This window comes from Manis pentadactyla, chromosome 16 (assembly GCF_030020395.1).
Source record: "Manis pentadactyla isolate mManPen7 chromosome 16, mManPen7.hap1, whole genome shotgun sequence".
Lineage (NCBI taxonomy): Eukaryota > Metazoa > Chordata > Mammalia > Pholidota > Manidae > Manis > Manis pentadactyla.
The window spans coordinates 38,146,517-38,163,518 of NC_080034.1; the positions used below are offsets into that span (position 1 = coordinate 38,146,517).

Below are 17,002 nucleotides of genomic sequence, written 5' to 3' on the forward strand. Positions count from 1 at the left end.
TATTTGGCCAAATCTCATTTAAAAATTAAGGAGGGAAATGCCTGAAATATCAAACACAGGTAGAATATATCTTTGATTGATTATTGTCCTAGTTGATAGGATTTGTTCTTGCATTTTAAGGGAATTCCATGCATCTGGGGTGGAAAAGTGGTGGCCCCTAGAGTCAGATAAAATAGTTCTGGCCCAGCACTTTGTAGCTCTGGCTTTTTGCCCAAAAGGCAGTTTTCCTAGTATTTCCTGTCTATCTTTGCACTGCAGCCACACAGGATATAGTCTTAGACATTATCATTACATGATGTTTCTTTCCAAGTATTGAAAAGTGTATGTGTTTTTTCCTACTTTTCTAATAACTAAGATGCATAAATATAAAACAGTTTTATTTTGTACAATGAAAGGAGAATTGGTTGCCTTTGCCTTTTAAGTTAAATTGGCTTTGTTTGGTCTTTTCTAAGCCAAATCCATTTTCCTTTCTAGGTTGAGCTCCTTGAGTTCAAAGGAGAGGATTTATTTGAAGATGGAGGCATTATCCGAAGAATCAAACAGAAAGGAGAAGGATATTCAAACCCAAATGAAGGAGCAACAGTAGAAAGTAAGTACTGTTTGTAAAGGAGGAACTAATCCTTAGAAGTTGGGTTCCATTTATGTGGATGAAATGGAAATTTCTTTGTTAAAATCTTTTAATAAAAATAAATGTATTGTATGTATCTCAAGAATAAGTTGAAATTCAACATATATTTAATGACTTCACTTTGTAAATACTCATTCAACATGTATGTGCCAGCCTTTACAAACACAAAAATGAATAAAGGTGATCCTGTTCATAATTCTTAGTCTATGGACTCCTTGGTGTACCAACTATATTAATTGCCTTACTAAATATTTATTCATTTATTTCTCACAATAATCTTATGAGGTAAGATTTGTTATCCCCAGGTGAGAAAAGTAAGTTCAGAGAAGTTCTATAAATTGCCCAAGGTTAGAGTTACTGAACCAGAGCCCTTCTGGGCACTCAAACCTAACTCACTGGCTGTCATCAAAAAAAAAAAAACAGTTAATCATTTTAGTTCAAAATTGGATAATAATGTTCATTCTATTCTCCCTCTCTCTGGCTCAAATTCTGCTTTGTTATTTATTGAGTGACCAAAGCTATTCCATTTTATCATTTGCTAAGTTGGGAGTAAGGATGCTACTGAGGACTGGATAACTGCTCACTCTTCCTTCCTCCCACAGCACATTGTATATATACCACTGTGTACACTACTTGTCAGTTTATATTGTATTCAGTATTTGCCCATTTCCCCAGTATAAAGTGAGTGTTTGAGGACCATAATCTTTCTTCATCTTTTTGTTTCCAGCATCACCTACAGTACCTTAACATACATTGGTGTTCAGAAAACACTTTTGCATGGATAATGTTTGAAAGATGCCATTTACTGAGCTCAAGTACTTTAAAAAAAGAGTTGTGAGAAAATACAGAGAAATACTTCATTTAAGAAAAAAATCAAATCACTAAACAAGGATGGTAACATGAAAATAGATTTCATTTGAAACAGTATACTAAACTGGTTAATTTTTTCTTTAATGTTGTGTATGCCACTTTGGACCCATATTTTACTCCCATAAATCTGGCAAATTAGTTCAAATTTACTTGCTTTTAAAAATTGGAAACAATTATAAATAGTATTACTGTTGCATTTGAAGTATTTAGGTTATTATCATTCATGTTTAGAATAAATGAAGAAAGAGCTCAAATATATAATGTTGGAGAAATACCTACACCAAGTGTCAGGAGATAGGATTCTAGCTTCAGCTGACTCCAACTAGACCTTGCCTCTCTGGGCTTTAACTTCCTTCCTATACAATGATTTCTAAGGTCCTACCAGCACTAAACATTTCATGTTAGAATTCTAAATATTTATGAAAGTTAAAGGAATGATAGAAAATAATCTCTAGTATATTGGTAAGCACATAAAAGGCTTATCTGTAACATTTTTAAATATTTATTATGAAAATTTTCAAATACAGAAGTAGAAGTTTTTTTTCCTATGACATGGTGACTCATCAGATTCAATGATGTATATTTTTTGATGGTAGGTTTTGTTGACTAAATTAAAAGGAAAAACTTTTCCCGTTTGTAGATAATACCATAGAACTACCACTGTAGAGTTAACTTCAGAGTAGGTTAAATTAAATAAAATCTTGCTTCAGTAGTATCTTCAACAAGAATCTTCTTTTTAAATTTTTTGTTTTGAAATAATTTTCAACTTACAGAAAAATTGTGAAACTAATGCAGAGAATTCCCTTATATGCTTCACTCATCTTTCCCTCATGTTACTATCTTAACTAATTAATTAGTACATTTAACAGAAAATAAACATTGATACAGTACTGTTAACTAGGCTACAGATGCTGTCTGAATTTCATTGCTGCCACACCAATGTCCTTTTCGTCTTCTACAATCAAATTTAGGATCCAACACTAAATTTAGTTGTCATATCTCCTTAGTCCCTCCCAATCTATGCCAGCTCATCAGTCTGTTTTTTTATGACTTTAATACTTTTGAACACAACTAGCTGGTTAATTTGTAGAACTTCCCTCAATTTGGTTTGTATGTTTTCCCATTAGATTAGATTGAGGTTACTCATTTTTGCAAAAATTCCACTTAAGTGAAAATGTGCTGCTCTCAGTTCATCACTAACAGGAGGTACATTTTGGGTTGCTTGGTTAAGGTAGGGTCACTTATGTTTCTCCACTATAAACTTAACTATTTTTCCCTTTGTAATTACTCAGTATCTTATTGGGAGGGAAATAGTAGGAGTCTCTGCAAATATCTTCTTTTATGTCACACCCTCACATGCTAATTTTAGCATCCATGAATGATTTTTACATCAACCGTTATTACTGTAGCATGTGCCTGTGGTGGTCTTCTGTTTCTACTGTTGCTTGTACATTTGATTGGAATTCTCCTGTAAGGAAGAGCGGCCTCTTCTCCCATTTATTATTCAGTTGTTTGTTTGTATCGCTATGGGCCCATGGATATTTAATTTATTCTGTAGGTTATTATTCATTACTATTCGTATTTATATTGTTCAGATGCCCCAGATTTGGGCATTGTAAGTTCCCTCAACTTGGCTGTTGCATCCTTTAAACCATACCTCCATTGTTTTGTTCTGTTTTTATTTTGTTATCATTAATCTACAATTACATGAAGAACATTATGTTTACTAGGGACCCCCTTCACCAAGTCCCCACCACAAACCCCATTACAGTCACTGTCCATCAGCGTAGTAAGATGTTGTAGAATCACTACTTGTCTTCTCTGTATTGCACAGCCCTCCCCATGGCCCCCCCCACATTATACATGATAATCATAATACCCCCTTTCTTTTTCCCCGCCCTTAACCCTCCCTTCTCTCCCATCCTCCCCAGTCCCTTTCCCTTTGGTAACTGTTAGTCCATTCTTGGGATCTCCGAGTCTGCTGCTGTTTTGTTCCTTCAGTTTTTCTTTGTTCTTATACTCCACATATGAGTGAAATCATTTGGTATTTGTCTTTCTCCACCTGGCTTATTTCACTGAGCGTAATACCCTCTAGCTCCTTCCATGTTGTTGCAAATGGTAGGATTTATTTTCTTCTTATGGCTGAATAATATTCCATTCTGTATATGTACCACATCTTCTTTATCCATTCATCTACTGATGGACACTTGGGTTGCTTCCATTTCTTGGCTATTGTAAACAGTGCAGCGATAAACATAGGGGTGCATCTGTCGTTTTCAAACTGGACTGTTGCATTCTTAGGGTAAATTCCTAAAAGTGCAATTCCTGGGTCAAATGGTATTTCTATTTTGAGCTTTTTGAGGAACCTCCATACAGCTTTCCATAGTGGTTGAACTAATTTAAATTCCCACCAGCAGTGTAGGAGGGTTCCCCTTTCTCCACAACCTCGCCAACATTTGTTGTTGTTTGTCTTTTGGATGGTAGCCATCCTTACTGATGTGAGGTGATATCTCATTGTGTTTTAATTTCCATTTCTCTGATAACTAGCGATGTGGCGCATCTTTTCATGTGTCTGTTGGCCATCTGAATGTCTTCTTTGGAGAACTGTCTGTTCAGCTCCTCTGCCCATTTTTTAACTGGTTTATTTGCTTTTTATTTGTTGAGGTGCGTGAGCTCTTTATATATTTTGGATGTCAACCTTTTATCAGATCTGTCATTTATGAATATATTCTCCCATACTGTAGGGTACCTTTTTGTTCTATTGATGGTGTCCTTTGCTGTACAGAAGCTTTTCAGCTTGATGTAGTCCCACTTGTTCATTTTTGCTTTTGTTTCCCTTGCCCAGGGAGATATGTTCATGAAGAAGTCGCTTATGTTTATTTCCAAGAGATTTTTGCCTATGTTTTTTTCTAAGAGTTTTATGGTTTCATGACTTACATTCAGGTCTTTGATCCATTTCGAATTTACTTTTGTGTATGGGGTTAGACAGTGATCCAGTTTCATTCTCTTACATGTGGCTGTCCAGTTTTGCCAGCACCGTCTGTTGAAGAGACTGTCATTTCCCCATTGTATGTCCATGGCTCCTTTATTGTATATTAATTGACCGTATATGTTTGGGTTAATGTTTGGAGTCTCTATTCTGTTCCACTGGTCTGTGGCTCTGTTCTTGTGCCAGTACCAAATTGTCTTGATTACTGTGGCTTTGTAGTAGAGCTTGAAGTTGGGGAGCGAGATCACCCGCCCCTTTATTCTTCCTTCTCAGGATTCCTTTGGCTATTTTCAGTCTTTGGTGTTTCCATATGAATTTTTGAACTATTTGTTCCAGTTTGTTGAAGAATGCTGTTGGTAATTTGATAGGGATTGCATCGAATCTGTATATTGCTTTGAGCAGGATGGCCATTTTGACGATATTAATTCTTTCTAGCCAAGAGCATGGGATGAGTTTTCATTTGTTAATGTCCTCTTTAATTTCTCTTAGGAGTGTCTTGTAGTTTTCAGGGTATAGGTCTTTCACTTCTTTGGTTAGGTTTATTCCTAGGTATTTTATTCTTTTTGATGTAATTATGAATGGAATTGTTTTCCTGATTTCTCTTTCTATTGGTTCATTGTTAGTCTATAGGAAAGCCACAGATTTCTGTGTGTTAATTTTGTATCCTGCAACTTTGCTGAATTCCATTATCAGTTCTAGTAGTTTTGGAGTGGAGTCTTTAGGGTTTTTTGTGTACAGTATCATGTCATCTGCAAATAGTGACAGTTTAACTTCTTCTTTACCAATCTGGATTCCTTGTATTTCTTTGTTTTATCTAATTGCCGTGGCTAGGACCTCCAGTACTATGTTAAATAACAGTGGGAAGAGTGGGCATCCCTGTCTTGTTCCTGATCTCAGAGGAAAAGCTTTCAGCTTCTCGCTGTTCAGTATGATATTAGCTGTGGGTTTATCATATATGGCCTTTATTATGTTGAGGTACTTGCCCTCTCTACCCATTTTGTTGAGAGTTTTTATCATGAATGGATGTTGAACTTTGACAGATGCTTTTTCAGCATCTATGGAGATGATCATGTGGTTTTTGTCTTTTTGTTGATGTGGTGGATGATGTTGATGAATTTTTGAATGTTGTACCATCCTTGCATCCCTGGAGTGAATCCCACTCGCTCATGGTGTATGATCCTTTTGATGTATTTTTGAATTCGGTTTGCTAATATTTTGTTGAGTATTTTTGCATCTACTTTCATCAGGGATATTGGTGTGTAGTTTTCTTTTTTGATGGGATCTTTGCCTGGTTTTGGTATTAGGGTGATGTCAGCTTCATAGAATTAGTTTGGGAGTATTCCCTCCTCTCCTATTTTTTGGAAAACTTTAAGGAGAATGGGTATTATGTCTTCTCTGTATGTCTGATAAAATTCCGAGGTAAATCCATCTGGCCTGGGGGTTTTGTTCTTGGGTAGTTATTTGATTCCTGCTTCAATTTCTTTGCTTGTAATTGGTTTGTTTAATTTTTGTGTTTCTTCCTTGGTCAGTCTTGAAAAGTTGTATTTTTCTAGGAAGTTGTCCATTTCTTCTAGGTTTTCCAGCTTGTTAGCATATAGGTTTTCATAGTATTCTCTAATAATTGTTTGTATTTCTGTGGGGTCCATCGTGATGTTCCCTTTCTTGTTTCTGATTCTGTTGATGTGTGTTGTTCCTCTTTTTCTCTTAATAAGTCTGGCTAGAGGCTTATCTGTTTTGTTGGTTTCATTGATTTTTTCTATTGTTTTATTCTTCTCAATTTTATTTATTTCTTCTCTGATCTTTATTATGTCCCTCTTTCTGCTGACTTTAGGCCTCATTTTTTCTTTTTCCAATTTTGATAATTGTGACGTTAGACTATTCATTTGGAATTGTTCTTCCTTCTTTAAGTATGCCTGGATTGCTATATACTTTCCTCTTAAGACTGCTTTTGCTGTGTCCCACAGAAGTTGGGGCTTAGTGTTGTTGTTGTCATTTGTTTCCATATATTGCTTGATCTCTATTTTAATTTGGTCATTGATCCATTGATTATTTAGGAGCATGTTATTAAGCCTCCATGTGTTTGTGGGCCTTTTTGCTTTCTTTGTACAGTTTAGTTCTAGTTTTATACCTCTGTGGTCTGAGAAGTTGGTTGGTAGAATTTCAATCTTTTTGAATTTATGGAGGCTCTTTTTGTGGCTTAGTATGTGGTCTATTCTGGAGAATGTTCCATGTGTACTTGAGAAGACTGTGTATCCTGTTCCTTTTGGATGTAGAGTTCTATAGATGTCTGTTAGGTCCATCTGTTCTAGTGTGTTGTTCAGTGCCTCTGTGTCCTTACTTATTTTCTGTCCTATGGATCTATCCTTTGAAATAAGTGGCATGTTGAAGACTCCTAAAATGAATGCATTGCATTCTGTTTCCTCCTGTAGTTCTGTTAGTATTTGTTTCACATATGCTGGTGTTCCTGTGTTGGGTGCATATATATTTATAATGGTCATATCCTCTTGTTGGACTGAGCCCTATATCATTATGTAATGTCCTTCTTTATCTCGTTACTTTCTTTGTTTTGAAGTCTATTTTGTCTGATACTAGTACTGCAACACCTGCTTTTTTCTCCCTGTTGTTTGCATGAAATATCTTTTTCCATCCCTTGACTTTTAGTCTGTGCATGTCTTTGGGTTTGAGGTGAGTCTCTTGTAAGCAGCATATAGATGGGTCTTGCTTTTTTATCCATTCTATTACTCTGTCTTTTGATTGATGCATTCATTCCATTTACATTTAGGGTGATTATTGAAAGATGTGTACTTCTTGCCATTGCAGGCTTTAGATTCGTGGTTACCAAAGGTTCAAGGTTAGCTTCTTTAGTACCTTACTGTCTAACTTAACTTATAGCTTATTGAGCTATTATAAACACTGGTGATTCTTTATTTCTCTCCCTTTTTATTCCTCCTCCTCCATTCTTTATATGTTGGGTGATTTATTCTGTGCTCTTTTGTGTTTCCTTTAACTGCTTTTGTGGGTAGTTGATTTTATTTTTTGCCTTTAGTTAGTATTTGGTTGGTCTGCTTTCTTTGCTGTGATTTTATTTTCTCTGGTGCCATCTATTTAGTCTTAGGAGTGTTCCCATCCAGAGAAGTCCCTCTAAAATACCCTGTAGAGGTGGTTTGTGGGCGGCAAATTCCCTCAACTTTTGCTTGTCTTGGAATTGTTTAATCCCTCCTTCATATTTAAATGATAATTATGCTGGATACAGTATTCTTTGTTCAAGGCCCTTCTGTTTCATTGCATTAAATATATCATGCCATTCTCTTCTGGCCTGTAAGGTTTCTGTTGAGAAGTCTGATGATAGCCTGATGGGTTTTCCTTTGTAGGTGACCTTTTTCCTCTCTCTAACTACCTTTAAAATTCTGTCCTTATCCTTGATCTTTGCCATTTTAACTATTATATATGTCTTGGTGTTGTCCTCCTTGGGTCCCTTCTGTTGGGAGTTTTGTGTACTTCCATGGTCTGATCGATTATTTCCTCCCCCAGTTTGGGGAAGTTTTCAGCAATTATTTCTTCAAAGACACTTTCAACCCTTTTTCTCTCTTCTTCTTCTTCTGGTACCCCTATAATGCGTATATTGTTCCTGTTGGATTGGTCACACAGTTCTCTTAATATTGTTTCATTCCTGGAGATCTTTTTATCTCTCTCTGCATCAGCTTCTCTGTGTTCCTGTTCTCTAATTTCCATTCCTTTAATGGCCTCTTGCACCTCATCCAATCTGCTCTTAAGTCCTTCCAGAGATTGTTTCATTTCTGTAGTCTCCTTCCGGACTTCATCCCTTAGCTCTTGCATATTCTCTGAAGATCCATCAGCATGGTTATCACCTTTATTTTGAATTCTTTTTCAGGATGATTGGTTAGGTCTATCTCCTCAGGGGTTGTCTCTGTTAGTCTGGTCTGGATCAAATTCTTCTGCTTTTTTATGGCGATAGAGGTAGTTGTGGGGAGCTGGTGTGTGTGTCGGCTGGGAGAACGTCCCTTCTTGCTAGTTGTGGCCTTCCTCTCCTTGGAGAACAGCAACCCCTAGCGGCTTGTGCTGGGCAGCTGCACACAGATGGGGTGTCTCATTCTTTCCCGGCTGCTGTGGAGCTCCACACAGTTGCTGTGGGCGTGGCCACTGCTGCTATGGCAGAGTCGCGCTGGAGGGGGAACAGGTGGGAAGCTGTTTATCACTGTGAGGGGCCTCCGAGCTGCACTGCCGCCCAGGGGTTTGGGGCACCTGGAGTTCCCTGGGATTCCCAGTTACTGGGCTGATTGTGCTGGGGTGCTTCTATCCAGCTCTGAGGCCCTTGTCTCTTTAAGATTTTAAAAGGGCACTCGCTTTTCTTTTGTCCCAGGGATGCCAGCTGCGGGGACCCACTCACGGGTATTACTGTCCCGTTTCCCTAGTATCCAGCACCCCATGCACTGTATCTGTGCTCTGGTGCAGATGGCTAGGACTGGGTGTTTAGCAGTCCTGGGCTCCCTCTCCCTCCCCACTCCGACTCCTCTCCTCCCACCGGGAGCTGCGGTGAGGGCGCTCGGGTCCCGTCAGGCCACGGCTTGTATCTTAGCCCCTTCGTGAGGCACTGGGTTGTAGCAGGTGTAGATGTAGTGTGGCTGTTGTACTGTGTCTTCTGGTCTCTCTTTTAGGAATAGTGGTATTTGTTGTATTTGCAAAAATATATATGGTTTTGGGAGGAGATTTCCACTGCTCTGCTCACGCCACCATCTTGGCTCCACTTCACCTCCGGTGTTTTTAAGCACATACTTTTGGCACAAGATGCTGTAGGCTCATTTTGTTATTTCCCTGCTGCAGGCCCAGAATCAACCATTTCTCTACGGAGCTCTGACTCCTTCTATTGGAAAATAATGTTTAGAAACCAAGATGGGTGCTAGGTATATTCATGCTGTGGAATGTTACTGCTTTTAGAACATCTTAGCAGACAGGAAATATTTGTATCTCACTCTGCACTTATACACATCTGTATGTATTTCTGTATTAGTGTGTATGTGTATTAAAAAGTATGAGTACATACTGACACATCTAATTCCAACCCAACATCACAGGTTTGTTCTAGCCTTCTCCTTTTGCTTATTTGAAACTGCTTTCTCCAACAGTGAGAAGCCTGGCTCTCATAATCCATCATATATTTTTTATTTGCTCAGTTGTAGTATATAGAGAAAGTAGTTTTAGAATTGTTAACCTATACCTCTCTGAAAAACAGATTTCTTAAGTAGGAATATTTGTGTATAGTTCTTTTGTCATTAGCCTTATAGCATACATTGAAAACATTGTTTCCAACTTGTTAGTTCTTTCTTGCTCATACCTGCCAATATGGTTATGTTGTTCATTTGTAATACAGTTAGGTTCATTTGTTATGTTTGCATTCCATTTGGAATTCTCTCCATACACTGGTTGACTTCAGTTATTTATTTGTCTTTGGGGGACATATGAAACATTACCATGATTCTAAACTATACAAAAAGATAAACTCAGAAGTGTTAGTCCCCCTCGTCCCTACTAAACCTGTTCCCATTCCCCCATTATTCCTGCCTGCCTCCTACAGGCAACCAGTCTCCTGGTTTATTTTTCTTGTATTTCTTTGGCAGAAATGAGCAGATACATGTTTGTTTGTTTGTTTGTTTTCTTATACCCCCTTCTTTTTTACATGAAGGGTAACATACTATGAATGGAATTTTTAAACTATATTTGAATAATCCTGTATGTAATATTATTTTTCCTGTTTCCAAAGGGCAGTGTCTAATAGTTTGTCTTTCATCTTGTTATATGATACTGTCCTGGGAAATTTCAGAGTAAATGGTTTATTTTTACTTTTTCTTTCAAAAGCCCTTTTTTGGTTTTCCAGAACGAATCAACTTTATGAAAATTTTTGTATTGCATTTTCACTTGTCAAGGTTGAGGTGTCCTGCTTTCCTTCTTTGAAACAAACTAGCCATGTGGAGGAGGACAGAAGGTTGACTCAGGAGTAATTCCTGCCAGAAACCAAGATCTTTTTGAAGTCTTCTCCATCTTCACTGGTTGGCCTTTTTTTGTCATATCACCAGTACCCTTTAATTCAAAACCAGGTAGAAATCCTAAATCTAAATCAGTTTTACAGTGAAGGAGAGCATTAGATAGTGATCATCCATTATATTATCCCATTGTAGATACACAAGAGTTAACAAAGTTTCTGTCACTTTGTAAAGATGCAGTGAAGAGTCAGGGAATGGGGCAGCCACAGGCTTCAGAAGTGATAGATGGAGAGTTTTGAATCTTGGAATCTACTTAATATTTTTATGACTTAGGCAAGTTACTTACACATTGAGCATCCAGTTTTCTCACCTGTAAATTGGGAGTGATAATCTTTCACCCCCACGTATTATTGTGGGAATAATGGGATTAATACATAAATCAAGTAATATAGAAATCAAATGTACAAATACCTATGACTTGATTGTTTTTCCTACAACTCTTGATGCATGATCAAAAACAGAATGATTAAAGCCAAAACAGTTCCTACAACTGGTGACAGCCCTCACATGGTTTCGGTATCCCTGAGGAGGGTCACACCCTAGGGCTACACTAAAGGTCACATAATGATTGTGTGTTGATCATGTGTTGAACCCCCTACTCAGACTTCTTTAGATGTTTAAGTTCATTTGCTCAGTAAATATGAGGAGTGCCTTTTTGGCATTACTCTTGTGCTGCAACGCCTTGAGTCCCCTGGCTGGCCTTTCAGATCTTCAGCATTCCATCGTGTTCCCTCCAAATCTGCGGGTCAGAGGCAGGGGGGAGCCAACAAGTGGCGCCCAAACAGGGACCTCAGAGCGGAAAGGCTCCTGAAGATCGTCTATCCAGTAAGACTCCCGGGAAAGTGTACATAGGGACAGGATCAAGACGTCAGGGACACTATAATGGGCCAACATGAAACTAAAGCAGATAATCCGGAGGGTTACTTAAAATTACTCTGTGCCCTCCTAAAAACATCAGGAGTGAAAATTTCTAAAAGATTTTGTGCAACTTCATAAATATATTTTAAAACTTTGTTACTGGTTGCCCCCACAAGGAACCCTCAGACAAGCTGATTGGAGTAATGTATTAAGAGATTTCAAAAAGGCTCACAGACAGGGAAACATTATCCCTGTACCTGGTTGGGTAGATCAATGGCCCCTCAATAAAGAAAAACTGGCAACCTTACACACATTAGTTCAAGAACAGCTTCAGTTAGATAGATTAGAATTTTCCACAAGTCCATGGAATTCCCCTGTATTTGTTAGAAAAAAGTCAGGAAAATTCATAAATTTGTCAATCTAAAGAATGCTAGTGTAAGTTTACAATAGCCTACTTCTCGGTGTTCACTGAAAATTAAAGTTCCTAATGGTTTTAAGTTCTAATTAAAGCTACTTAAAATAATAAGGAAAACATTTCTTTCTGCATGCTAAAGAATGTGTCTTTTGATAAAAGAAAGTAACTTAGTTCTAAAGTACAGCTGTTTATTTAAAGAGGGAGAACTCCAAATGTAAAAAGGAAGTTGTGGAAAGTTTGTGGAAGAATTGATATGGTCATGCTATGTAAAATTAAAGCAAGTGAGTCTTGATATCAAGTACACGGCAAATTAGAATTTTGTTTTCAGTTAAAAGGACAAAATTTTCTTAAACTGTTAGTCTGCTCTTAATGTTGAAAAATTGCAAAAGGTTTTCTAATTGTTTTATCAAAGCAGTTTCTCATGCTTAAAGCCTCAATGAGTTGTCTGAGTATTTAAGAAAATGAGATCTTAATATTAAAAGGACTAAAAGCTAAACTTTGCTGACAATTGTGTAACCTTCTGTATTTGCCTTTGAGGTATTTTGTTGTCATTCTGGTTAAATAGATAAGAATTGCTTCATGGCAACCTATAATCTTATTTAAGCAAGTGTCAAAGAAACTTTCTTCTGACAACTTCCCAAAATCAAAGTCAAAAAGGTGCTTTTACCTCTAGTTAACTCTGATATGTTCCAGAGGGCCCCTGGAACATGTCAGAGGAATTTTTCCTCATTGGAGAAAGTATTTGGCTAATTGGCCTTATTTATCTGATATTTAATTACCTGCTAAATTAATTACCTGGAAAGCACTGTCAAAGGGAATGATGCTAAACTTTGTTACTAAATGTTTTGTGTTACAGAAATATCAAAATTTCTTTATGTCAACTGTCTTACAGTAAGCTCTCATCAGATCTTTAACCATTGTCATCTGTGAGTCTTTTGTCTTTTATAGTCACTGTTTTATTACTCCTAAACTAGTAAAGAACTAGATTTCAGCAGAACAGGTATTGGTTACATAGAATTAAGTAAACTAAGGAAGATGATTTTGTGGCTTTTTTCAAATGTTGCTGATAAAGTATTTTAAGCTTTTTCTCTTAAGATGACAACAGTTTAGTAAATAACAATATCTTTATAAGCAGAATTGAAACATTTATCTTTCTCTCTACCTAATACTTCTAATAAAAATGAAGGTGATTTTAGAGAAAAGTATTGTTTCAATAATGTAGCCTTGTCTATACTGAATCCTAGTACTAGTCATTGGGACATAGATTAAATCCAGAATTCTAGTTCCCCCAAAATATCTGGCTATGAATTCTCCAGATGTTTTAGTTTTCTCTTATCATTGCAATTAAAGTTTTACTATTTCTAGTTCTCATATTCAGCCATACATTCTTAATCTTGTCAAGTTGAACCAACTCCAAATGTTGCTCCTTAACCTGATAACACAATTTGTTCCATTTTGCCTAGAAGCCATAAAACTGCAAATAGTAATAGAAATGGAACCCAAGAAGCACCAATCTTCCAAGGCCCTCTCGACCAACCACTGATGGAGACCTAACTGCACCCTTATTGCGTCCCCTCTCAGCATGAAGCAGCCAGAGCGGTCGTCACCCCCATTTCCTAGCAGCAGCTAGTGTCTCCATCTGTAGAGGGGGGAATGAGACCAGGGACCTTAGGTGTAGTCAGAGTAGGGTGAGGGCCTCCGGAAAAAGCAAGGCAGGATATTTACAGTCAGAGCAATGTAACTATTGGCAAAGAAGTCCCTATGGAAACTCTGTGTTAAGCATTATGCAAAGTCAATGCCACAGTAATTCTCTAGGGTAAAGATACCAGACTAGGAATATAGAAATCTTCAGTGAGATCAGTTAAAGGTCAAAAGGCCAGGAGCAACTTGGCCTGGAATGTTTGAGTGTTCTGCAAATAAAGAAGGGTATCTCAGCATAACCCGTGACTTCACTGTAAACAGCCCTAGCAAACAGAACAACCCAGCCCACCTTAGGGGCAGGGCAGATGGTACAAATCCACTCCCTAAGCCCTCTCTTCACATTATCAAAGTATATGTGGCGTGGGATGCATCCTTCCTACTCTAATAGATTATCCCGGAAATAGTCATAAAAGATTTCTCTGAGCTCTGCCGTCTGATTGTGACAACAACTTGAAACTTTTAGATCCCATGTCTGTTGCAGTTGCAGCAGCATTTCATCCTGCCAGTTCCTGGACTTGTCGGTGAAATGCAAAAAGAGGTATCTAAGCTGGCCTGTGCATGTAGTAAGACAACGAATTTGACTGCTTCTGTATTAACTGAACTCAATCAAGAGCTAGAAGTGCAAGTTGCGGTGCTTCAGAATTGTGCTACTATAGATGATCTGCTGTTAAAAGAACAATTGGGATGTGAACAATTTCCAGGAATGTGTTTGTCTGACTTTTCTCAAACCATTCAGAATCAACTAGACAATATTCATAATATTATTAATAAGTTTTCACAAATGCCTGGGTTACTTGTTTTCTTGGTTTCATTGGATATGGCCCCTAATTGTAGGTCTGCTCTTGTTATGTATGTGTATTCCTGTTCTGTTAATGTATGTAATTTAATTAATAGTCTGCTAAAACCTATACAGGCTTATGCTATTCTACAAGAAGTTATGTCGTAGAAATAATCAATCTCACATTTTTCTTCCGTTTGCTACTTTTGTAACTTTTCTTCTCCCTTCCTGAATACAACCCTTTTTCTAGAATTTGTGTCTCATACATAAAATTGTAGTGCACCAAAGCCTTTCCAACTAATGAAGATACCTCAAGACAAGTGCTGGGCATAGTAGCCATGAAGCATAAATTTTCAAAAAGGCAGAAAGCTAACCTCTTCAAAGAATACTACTTCTGTCTCACTTACCAACTTTATATGTCCCTGTGCAGCCCCGGAAGATGGCTGGTTAGCAGAGATGGGTAAGATTCCTCAAGGGAGGAACAACCTAAGACAGGCACAGTCGCAGTGGGGCCATCAGGTGAGAAACTGGGGGCCAACAGAGGCTTAGAACCTCACCCCCCCCAGTTTTGAGAGAAAGCTTCTGCACCCATGGCTGTTTTGCTGCCCTTGCCCAACTCAGATCAAAACTCAGTCTATAGGCATAAACCTGATCACCTACAATTACCTTCCAGGTGCACTAAATCTACTTCCTATCTTTATTTCATGTCACGTAAATTAAAGAAGTAGACTTATTTCATACTGCAGAATATGGAGAAGTAAACTATGTTAAAAGCCTTCTGTTAGAAACTGTACTTGCTATATTCTTTATTATATCTATCTACTACTTAAAAGGGGAAAGTCTGGGGTTAATGGGATTAATGCATAAATCAAGTAATATAGAAATCAAATGTACAAATACATATGACTTGATTGTTTTTCCTACAACTCTTGATGCATGATCAAAAACAGAATGATTAAAGCCAAAACAGTTCCTACAACTGGTGACAGCCCTCACATGGTTTCGGTATCCTGGAGGAGGGTCACACCCTAGGGCTACACTCAAGGTCACATAATGATTGTGTGTTGAACCCCCTACTCAGAATTGTTTAGGTGTTTAAGTTCATTTGCTCAATACATATGAGGAGTGCCTTTTTGGCATTTCTCTCGTGCTGTAACGCCTTGAGTCCCCTGGCTGGCCTTTCAGATCTTCAGCATTCCGTCGCATTCCCTCCAAATCTGCGGGTCAGAGGCATGGGGGAGCCAACAGTTGTGCAATTAATGAAGAAAGGTGCCTACTATATGGTGAACACTTCATTTCTTTTTTTAACCCTCACCCTCTATATTATGTTTATGTAATTTGTTTTGCTTCCTTTAAATAGACCTAAGGAAGGAAATCCTTGACTCCTCTTCACCTTATATCCTACATCCAGTTCATTAGCAAATCCCTTTGGCTCTACCAGGTTGGACCTAGAACCCATGATCAATTTGTCTTTAGTAACTATCTTCAAATTAATTATATATCTTCTTAATAGCAATCTTCCTAAATCTATTTCTCCAGGATTTTTGTTTGTTTTTTGAAGGGTAAAGTTATGGTCTGAATCAAGACTTTCACTGAATTGTGATCTTCTTAAATAATCTGTTTCTATGTGGAAGAGAGAACTTACATTATTAGTTTGACAGGATTTATACTTTCTCAAAGAAATTTTTATTTTTACTTTTTCCATAAGGATCCTAATGCTCACAAATAAATGTTTAGATTCTATTCCAGTGTACTTTTTCATATATTAATATAACCATCTCATAATTTTTATTAAATGTTGTGCTTTTTCCATTAAAAAAAAACTCTTGTGTTCTAAGGTACTGTAATTGACATTATTATGATGACTGATATTTTAGTCATGTTCTTTAGCTTAATTGCAGTACTGGCTACATTGTTACTTTTAAGCTTTACTTTCTTAGAAGATCCTGTCTGACTGACAGTAAGGCTCTGCATAGGTATTAGCACCTCTGCCCCCAGTTCCCTGTCTCTCACATCTGATTTGTTAACTTCAGTGCTTGGAATAGGCACGTCAACATGCTAGTTGTATGTGGCTCTCTCGCCCCTTGCCTCACAGTGCTTTCACCCACATTTGAGTGCAAAGAATGCAGACAATTGGCAGTATTTTCAAATGTGAAAATTTTAACAGTGATGTGTAGGATTCAAGTTGTTGGAGTACCCTTCCCTCTCACCTCCTTTCCCTCTTCAAATCCCACTGACATGAGAGATAAGCAGGTGGAGAGTGATTTGCCACCAAGGATTCAGAATTACTATTCTAGGGTTTGACTGTCTTTTGCTCCCAGGCTAAAGCCAGTAAGGCCAGATTTCTAAAATAAAATAGTGATCGGCTTCAGAATACTCCATATGTTAGGACTTGGACTGAGAATGAAAATCTAAATTATCTTAGGACTTTTAAAACAGACTCGAAGGAAGAAAATATGCATAGTAAGTATGCCAACTATTTAGTAATTATGCTCATGTGTTATGCACCTGAAGTAAACTTTTTCATACACTACCAGTGGGAAATGGTGTCCCCAAACTTCCTGTGCACATCATGCTCAGCACATAGTAAATGCTCAAATAATATTTGTGGAATCTTCACCCATAGATTTCCACAGTCAGCCTACCCCTTTTGGGTAAAGGCCTGCTATGGAAATATACCCAAGTGGTTAGAAAAACTGCCAGG

At 37.7% G+C, this 17,002-nt stretch overlaps 1 protein-coding gene across 6 annotated transcripts in view; it reads left to right on the top strand.

Moving 5' to 3' along the window:
• Window positions 1–17,002, top strand: part of LOC118907977 (peptidyl-prolyl cis-trans isomerase FKBP5-like) — a 124,751-nt gene that overhangs the window by 78,488 nt on the left and 29,261 nt on the right. For all 6 annotated transcript variants that reach the window (XR_008994278.1, XM_057493725.1, XM_057493726.1 and 3 more), the window contains one exon: window positions 475–589. Coding sequence is in view for 5 of the 6 variants with exons in the window: in XM_057493725.1 (XP_057349708.1) it covers window positions 475–589 (115 nt within the window). In the remaining variant the exon portion in view is untranslated. The remainder of the gene's footprint in view (window positions 1–474; window positions 590–17,002) is intronic.